This window comes from Electrona antarctica (assembly GCF_951216825.1).
Source record: "Electrona antarctica genome assembly, contig: scaffold_26, whole genome shotgun sequence".
Classification (NCBI taxonomy): Eukaryota; Metazoa; Chordata; class Actinopteri; order Myctophiformes; family Myctophidae; genus Electrona; species Electrona antarctica.
The window spans coordinates 2,399,385-2,408,203 of NW_027636995.1; the positions used below are offsets into that span (position 1 = coordinate 2,399,385).

Sequence of the window (8,819 nt, forward strand, 5' to 3'; positions counted from 1 at the left end):
AGTCAGTCACACACTGTCCTGACCCAGACGTTTGTCTCCTGCCCACACAGGGTGCTGACGGTCAGGCCGGAGGCAAGGGAGAGACTGGTGATTCTGGACCCAAGGGAGAGGCTGGTGCCCCTGGACCCGGTGGACCCTCTGGAGTCCCTGGACCTCAGGTAAGGCCAGTCGCTCGAGTACGGTCGGCAGGGATGACCCATATGGGACATTCTTGGGCGATAAATATTAATTTAGACGATGGCCGATCGATACCGATGTTTGTTTATTTCGTTTTTTTGGTTGTTTGTGTGTTCGTTTTAGGTGTCGGTGTTTTTGATTATTTCACCCTCTTTATGCCAGGGAAACAAATACATATTCATTATAAGGAATAGCTGTTCAGAATCTACAGCTCGGTGGGTTTGCAGATGACGAATACACAAACATGAGGAGCCCCTCGAAAACGAGACTTTGCATCTCAAAGGGGCTTATAAATCCCCCAGTGAGATTTCACATTAACATATTGATACTCATCAACAACGGAAACATTGACTACTGCACTATATTTCCTGTCACTGTGCTGTCCCAAACCTAGACCTTAAAAGCTTAGCCATGAAAAAAACGATGAATGAACTAATATTGTTTATTATTATATAACGTATAAATGTTTACACCCCAACAGGGACCTTCTGGAAACTCTGGAGCTAAAGGTGCTCGTGGTGGTGCTGGATCTCCTGTGAGTACTGGACCCTTTTTTAAATCTCTTAATCTTAATGCAAACAATATTGAGTTGAGTTTTATTTCGAGTGGTTTTATCGTGATGTAGGATTTTGATTATTAACCGTGTGTGTGTGTGTGTGTGTGTGTGTGTGTGTGTGTGTGTGTGTGTGTGTGTGTGTGTGTGTGTGTGTGTGTGTGTGTGTGTGTGTGTGTGTGTGTGTGTGTGTGTGTGTGTGTGTGTGTGTGTGTGTGTGTGTGTGTGTGTGTGTGTGTGTGTGTGTGTGTGTGTGTGTGTGTGTGCGTGTAGGGTGCTACTGGCTTCCCCGGACCCGCAGGCAGAGTTGGACCCCCCGGCCCCTCTGTAAGTTCCCTCTCCTCTTAAAATTCAGTTCGTCATCATCGTCGCACAGGCAGCAAAGTGTTGACAATGTTCGTCAGATCATGACTAGTAGTTTTATCTGACTCTCTCTACAGGGCAACAGCGGAGCACCCGGAGCCGTCGGACCCGCTGGCAAGGAGGGACAGAGAGGAGGTCGCGGTGAGCACGGAACCGCCGGTCGCCCCGGTGAGGCTGGCGCTGCCGGACCCGCAGGACCCTCCGGAGAGAAGGGAAACACCGGCTCCGATGGACCCGCTGTTAGTACAATTCCTGTTCTATTGTCTGACGTACAGCGTAGAGCAACTGGTTCCTCAAACCTTTTTCATATCAAGGATTCCCATGTTTAGACTGCTAGGACCCCCCCTCCGGAAAAGAGTTTGTGTGTTAGGGGAACTCCCATAAGAGAAGATTTGTGTTTCCCCAAAACGTTCTACAAGCTCACAATTTAACGTGTTGTGAGCTTGTAGATTGGCTATTTTTTTTAACAAAAAAAGGGGTTAAAGTGGTTAAACTGTTCCCTATTTAGCTAGGGGACCCCGCTCAAGAATGCCTGGGTGGGACCCCTGGCGCAACCCCACTAGGAGAAGCAGTGGATTAGGCAATATTAGAAGCGCTTATTATTACTGGTCTATTATGGCCAACCTGATGGATTCTAAATGTGTGTTGCTGTCTTGTTTCTTGTGCCGCAGGGTGCCCCCGGTACTTCAGGACCTTCAGGTATTGCTGGACAGCGCGGTATCGTAGGTCTGCCCGGACAACGTGGAGAGCGCGGTTTCGGCGGACTCTCTGGACCCGGTGTGAGTATACATCTTCTTCTTTGGCCCCCCAAACGTTTTGGCTCAAGAACCAAAAAGATTAATATCATGTTAAAGGTTCTATTCTACTGTCTATTCTACTGTCTTTTCGTAGAAGCCTCCATCTTCTTCCTCTAACAGAAAGTAACCTGCGTCTCTCTCTCTGTTCTTTTTTTACTCAGGGTGAGCCCGGCAAACAGGGACCTGGCGGTGCTCTGGGTGAGCGTGGACCCCCAGGACCCATGGGACCCCCCGGACTGTCTGGTGCCCCCGGAGAGGCTGGTCGCGAGGTATAACACACAGGCCCGATTCACACACAGTACAGATTGGTTTATAACTCACTGCATCAAATATAAGCGGTGTATTTTCTGCCTGAGGCCTGGTTGTGGCGCTCTAGTCACTGATGGTGGGATTGTCTCTCCACTCCCACAGGGATCTACCGGTCACGATGGAGCTTCCGGCCGTGATGGCCCCGGTGGACCCAAGGTATGCCTTCACCAATAATCAACACTGACTTGTTATTTACCTCAGTTGGTTCCCAAACTTTTTCCTGTCAAGGACCCCCAAATTGACATTCATGACATTAACCCATTTAGGCCTGACCTCGGAATTTAAAAAAAAATCTTCTAAATCCTCCAGTTTTCTGAAATAAATATTTTCACGATTTTTCAAAAATAGCAGACCTACAAGCTCGTAGCGCGCCACTCGGTGGCGCGCTATGAGCTTGTAGATCTGCTATTTTTCAATATCTAAATTATAACATAATGTTTGAAACACCAAAAGGGGTTCCCGCCCAAAAAGGGTTAAGCCGGGGACCCCCATTTGAAAAGATTTGTATGGCTCTAGCAGTGATTCTCAACCTGTTTGATTTCAACGACCGCCAGTTTGACATGCATTAGTCTACGGACCACCATTTATTGGCATTTCTACCATCTCCGAGACCTCATTTATATTGTAAAATAAATGTTAATTTACCTCTTCTTCTTCTTCCAGGGAGACCGTGGAGAGGGCGGAAATGCTGGTGGACCTGGCGCCCCTGGTATGCCCGGTGCCCCCGGTCATGCTGGACCCTCTGGCAAGTCTGGTGACCGTGGAGAGGCTGTAAGTACCGTACACACCTGGCAGTCCCTGGTAGTTAGTGGTCCATTTGGTTTAGAACTATTCTGGTTCTTAATATAAGATGAGACATGTTTTTTTTCTCTTGTCTAACCTCGCTCTCTGTCTTCTATCTTTGTTAGGGTCCCGCTGGCCCTGCTGGAATTGCTGGACCTGCTGGAGGTCGTGGTGCTCTGGTACGTTCAGCTCTACATCATCACACACACACGCACACAGACACACACACACATGCACACACACACACACACACGTGTGCGCACTTGAGGTGGACGGTGTGAACGGGCGATGACGTTGCTTGTGTTTTCATCCAGGGCCCCGCTGGCGGTCGTGGTGACAAGGGAGAGGCAGGCGAGGCTGGCGAGAGAGGACACAAGGGACACAGAGGATTCACCGGCATGGCCGGTATGCCCGGACCTCATGTGAGTAGAAATACTGCACATTAAAAACCATCGTAATGTGTAATGTAATGTAATTGCCTACTCTCTGTCATATCTGTTAACCATTTCTCCTAATCCTGTGTGTAGGGTTCTAACGGAGAGCAAGGACCCGCTGGTACCAACGGACCTGCCGGACCCAGAGTGAGTACTATACATATACACCCTGGTCACATGACCATGTGTACAAGCTGAACATGTACATGTGTGTACGCAATCGCTTCGACCCAAGTGGTGTCACCACCTTAATAACGAGTGTGTCTAATGTCTCCATATTAGGGACCCTCTGGATCCAGCGGCCAGTCTGGTAAGGACGGCATGAACGGTCTGCCCGGACCCCTCGGACCCCCTGGACCCCGTGGTCGCAACGGAGAGTTGGGACCCGCTGTAAGTGACACGTTTGTACTAGCAGTGTTGTTTTCGTCGACTAACACTAAGACGAAAGATGTTCGCCGACTACCCTTTTTCACTGACAAAAACGAATGGAAACTAAATGAAAATTAAGCTACGATGACTAAATATACTGACAATTTCGTCGACAAATAAAAACTAGACTAAAATGTTAAGGAAGGGACTAGTGGACAAGAGATCCAGTATAAGTCATTTTACACTTGGTTGCATGCTGAAAATACAAAATACATGAGCTTGTTGATCAGCTATTTTCAGCAAGTGTAAAAACACTCCCGCCATAATACATTTTAGTCGACTAAATCAACTGTAGATTTAGTCGACTAAAACTAGACTAACACTAAGACATTCCAGGTGACTAAAATGTGACTAAAACTAAATGAAGTTTCAGTCCAAAGACTATATGACTAAACTAAAATAGAAATTTGCTGCCAAAAACAACACTGGTTTGTAGTCATCATTCTGCACACTTTGCCCACCAAACCCCCCACATGTTGATTCCTAACCTCCCCCATCTCTCTCCAACCCTAAAGGGTGCTCCCGGTCTTCCCGGACCCCCCGGCCCCGCAGGAGCCCCCGGCGGCGGATTCGACTTCGTCAGCCAGCCCATCCAGGAGAAGGCCCCCGATCCCTTCCGCGGAGGCGGACACTACCGCGCCGACGACCCCAACATGCAGATCGACCGCGACATGGAGGTCGACAACACCCTGAAGACCCTGACCCAGACCATCGAGAGCATCCGCAGCCCCGCCGGCACCCAGAAGAACCCCGCCCGCATGTGCCGCGACCTGAGAATGTGCCACCCCGAGTACAAGAGCGGTGAGTCCAAATACATGTTTTTTTGCCATAAGAGGATATTAGGTCGTTTGCCGTCCGATTGACTCCCTCGTGTAAATGTCCCTATAATTCACGTATAGTCCAAAGTTGTACTTCCACAAGTCAAGTTCGTACTTCGTAGATCCGCTGTTGTGGAATATGTTTGAAACATTTTGACAACACAAATCTTACTATGGGAGTCCCTGGCACAACACATTTTCAGATGGGTGTCCACAGACAGATAACTATAACTTTGGGGTCCTTGACATGGAAAGGTTTGAGAACCACTAGTGCAAGACATGAATTTTCTTTTTTTCCCAATAGTGTTTTGTTAGTGTTTTCCCGATAGCATCCCTGTGTGGTTGTTATATATCTGATTCAGATCTCAGCCACTGGCCAGTCTAATCACTCCTGTCCTGTTTGGTCCGCCCCACAACAGGCTCCTACTGGGTGGATCCCAACCAGGGCTCCGGTCTGGACGCCATCAAGGTTCACTGCGACATGGAGACCGGCGCCACCTGCGTCCACCCCACCGAGTCCATCGTCCCCATGAAGAACTGGTACCAGAGCAGGAACGCACAGAAGAAGCACGTCTGGTTCAGCGAGTCCATGACCGGTGGATTCCAGGTGAGAACAACACACACACACACACACACACACACACACACACATACACACACACACACACACACACACACACACACGTCTGGAAGCTTTGTTGTAGCTTGAGTTAAAAAATGCCGAAAGATAAGCAAAGGCGACGCTGTCCGTAGTCACCTTATAGGTAGTTTTGCTATTTTTGAGGCCGGCATTATACAATGAAGTATAATACAGGCCAGGGTTAAGTAGTACTAATGGAGACTAATTAATTAAGAACTAAGTAATACAAAAAAAAGAAGAAAAAAATATATATAAACAAACTGCTTCTTGATTATTTGATTAAAAACAAGCTTACGTTGATTCAGATTCATTTGTTCTAAATATCAGTTTCGATAACGCCTTCTAAATCTAAAGTGTTCGGAATTGTTTGTTGTTGTAATCTTTGAATACTGTACATACTGTACAGAACCCCAAGAGGGGTTCCCGTCCAGAAGGGTTAGACAGAATATTGTATAACTTACACATGAAATGGCCATGTACAGTACAGTAGTAGCAGATGTACAATAAGGCAGCAGCAGCAGTACTCAAGCCCCTCCGCTTCCCTCTCTCTCCTCTCCTCAGTTCCAGTACGGCACCGACGGAGCTGACTCCGAGGATGTCAGCATCCAGATGACCTTCATGCGCCTGATGTCCAACCAGGCCAACCAGAACGTCACGTACCACTGCAAGAACAGCATCGCCTACATGGACTCCGCCAGCGGCAACCTGAAGAAGGCTGTGCTGCTGCAGGGCTCCAACGACATCGAGATCAGAGCCGAGGGCAACAGCCGCTTCACATACAACGTCGTCGAGGACGGCTGCACGGTGAGAGCAATATTATGTGAAGATATGGAGGGCGGGATAATTAGCCTAGATCATAGACAGAGAAGTGATGAAGAGGCAGGTGGAGTGCTGGTCAGGCCGTGATGAGCGGACCCACACAGTGCTGGTCAGGCCGTGATGAGCGGACCCACACAGTGCTGGTCAGGCCGTGATGAGCGGACCCACACAGTGCTGGTCGGGCCGTGATGAGCGGACCCACACAGTGCTGGTCAGGCCGTGATGAGCGGACCCACACAGTGCTGGTCAGGCCGTGATGAGCGGACCCACACAGTGCTGGTCAGGCCGTGATGAGCGGACCCACACAGTGCTGGTCAGCCTGTGATGAGTGGACCCACACAGTGCTGGTCAGCCTGTGATGAGCGGACCCACACAGTGCTGGTCAGCCTGTGATGAGCGGACCCACACAGTGCTGGTCGGGCCGTGATGAGCGGACCCACACAGTGCTGGTCAGGCCGTGATGAGCGGACCCACACAGTGCTGGTCAGCCTGTGATGAGTGGACCCACACAGTGCTGGTCAGCCTGTGATGAGTGGACCCACACAGTGCTGGTCAGCCCATGATGAGCGGACCCACACAGTGCTGGTCAGCTCGTGATGAGCGGACCCACACAGTGCTGGTCAGCTCGTGATGAGCGGCCGTTACAATCCTGGGCGTTACACGTGCAGATGAGAGTTTTAAATGAACAGAAGAGGTCACTGTGTAGCTAGGTAGCTACCAACATTTAACAGCTGCTTCTGTGTTGTTATTGTTTACCGTTTACTTGAGCAGACTTGTGACATTTGTTTCCTTTCCTCCTTCCTCTCCACAGTCACACACTGGCTCATGGGGCAAGACAGTCATCGATTACAAAACGACGAAAACATCCCGTCTCCCCATCATTGACATTGCACCCATGGATGTTGGCGCAGCCGATCAGGAGTTTGGCGTCGAAGTTGGCCCAGTTTGCTTCTTGTAAAAAAGAAAATGAAAGAAATATGGACATTGTTGTTTTTTTTCTAGCAGTCATCTCTAAATCCTTTTCCCGTGCATTCCAAACTCATTCGGCTGCCATTGGTCCACAAGCTTTAGAACTACTCTCTCTACTGAAGACGGTTTTACGTTTTCATTTTCTCCATCGACGAGAAGCATTTTCTTGGGACTGCTACTTTGACCGACACCAACAACAAGGACACTTTGAATCTTTTGTTTCCACTGGCAACAAGAAAATAATATAAACGCGTGTAAAATGTTCCCCCTGGAGTTTAAAAACAAAGCAACAAAACCACCACTCCAACGACACACTGGGTGTTTTCTCTTTTCACCACTGCAGAAGGACATTGAAAACAACACAAAATGTACCATGTTCTGGTGTTAAATAAATTGTAAAAAGTGTGAAAGTGTCTTCTTGTTCTAAATTCATGAAAATCACCCGAATGTTGCTCATAAAAACACCAAATAGGAGAGAACAACAAAGAATGGCTACCTCATAACAAGAAGTCACCTGCAAGTTTTCTTAAACGCAAGGGCATTATTTTACACAACGAGGCTATTGGGGGGGAAACCAGCTACAGTCAAGGCGGTGCTATTTTCAACTTAACGAGGTCCAGTGATTGGAGTTTGATAGTGATCACACTATCTCAGCCATACTGTAACTATTATTGCCACTAATGCCTGCAAAAAAAAGACCTTTGGTGCTACAGTAGTAAATTGACAAATTGTCTTGTTGTCGACGCAGTGCAATTGTTTTCTTGTTCGTTGTTGGCTCGATGGCCAGGGTTCCTCTGAAAGGTGATAAACTGTGGATGTAATGCAATGCAAAAAAAAAAGAAAGAAGAATCATGTCTTTGTACATAAAAAGCAAAATGAATTCTGGTCCCTGCCCGTGTGTTCCAATCAATGTTGAATCTTTTCTGTTTCTGTTTGCCCTGTGGATAATTTCTCTTCAACTAAAACAGCACACATCTCCCCATCATCACCCCCCCCCCCCCCCCCCCCCCTTTGTTCATGTTTGTTTGTTGATTTCACTTGTCCCCCGATGAAGTGTTTCTTAAAAAAAAAAAGAGGGAGGAAAGAGTTTAAAAAAAAGAAAAGTGAAATTGAAGCAGACCCACTTTCATGGTTTAAATGAGAGATTCTGTACTTATTTTGTACATGTATAATAAATCAAGATGTTTTTAATTATTTTGGATGCTGCAAATAAAGCATGAAGTGGTCTACTCAAAATGGCTGAGTTTTCGCTGTCCTGTTTTGCAACTGTTGTGAAGCTGTGTTGTGAAACACCCTATACAACTGTGATTTTATATTAAGGTGTTTCAACTTTTGGAAAATGCTTCATGATAACAACACTGAAGTGGCACTTCATCTGTCGCCTGATTAATATTTTGTTATACAACGGTAAAAACTGGTGTGCAATTAAACATAGTAGGGTTCAAATTAACCTGTTCCACAACCGTTGCAGTAGAATATTACTTTTAATAAGCAGCAGTGAAAACAAGGCCAATGTTTTGTATTCCCACTGATTGCTTTTATTTCACTATTCATATAATTAGGGTCGACCGTGCATATCATGTTTTGGTAGATAATGTAACCTAAAACAAAGACACAAGGGTGGTGTGGTGCTAGACCATGGCAGTGGCACGTAATAGATGTGTCTCAGACTCAGGATCTCAGGAATCTTATATAGGCTACATACATTTGAAGTACATTAGAAGCTAA

At 47.2% G+C, this 8,819-nt stretch overlaps 1 protein-coding gene across 3 annotated transcripts in view; it reads left to right on the forward strand.

Annotated features, from left to right (window-relative positions):
- The window catches only part of LOC306919578 (uncharacterized protein), a 32,570-nt gene extending 24,594 nt beyond the window's left edge, over positions 1–7,976 (forward strand). For 2 of the 3 annotated variants that reach the window (XM_079532338.1, XM_079532339.1), the window contains 16 exons: positions 51–158; positions 659–712; positions 1,004–1,057; positions 1,171–1,332; positions 1,765–1,872; positions 2,052–2,159; positions 2,302–2,355; positions 2,863–2,970; positions 3,108–3,161; positions 3,297–3,404; positions 3,510–3,563; positions 3,699–3,806; positions 4,361–4,646; positions 5,083–5,270; positions 5,865–6,107; positions 6,934–7,976. In XM_079532338.1, coding sequence (XP_079388464.1) covers positions 51–158; positions 659–712; positions 1,004–1,057; positions 1,171–1,332; positions 1,765–1,872; positions 2,052–2,159; positions 2,302–2,355; positions 2,863–2,970; positions 3,108–3,161; positions 3,297–3,404; positions 3,510–3,563; positions 3,699–3,806; positions 4,361–4,646; positions 5,083–5,270; positions 5,865–6,107; positions 6,934–7,080 — 1,944 coding nt within the window. In that variant the 3' untranslated portion in view covers positions 7,081–7,976. The remainder of the gene's footprint in view (positions 1–50; positions 159–658; positions 713–1,003; positions 1,058–1,170; positions 1,333–1,764; positions 1,873–2,051; positions 2,160–2,301; positions 2,356–2,862; positions 2,971–3,107; positions 3,162–3,296; positions 3,405–3,509; positions 3,564–3,698; positions 3,807–4,360; positions 4,647–5,082; positions 5,271–5,864; positions 6,108–6,933) is intronic. The other variant, XM_079532340.1, reaches the window with a different exon arrangement.
- Positions 7,977–8,819: the final 843 nt, after the last annotated feature.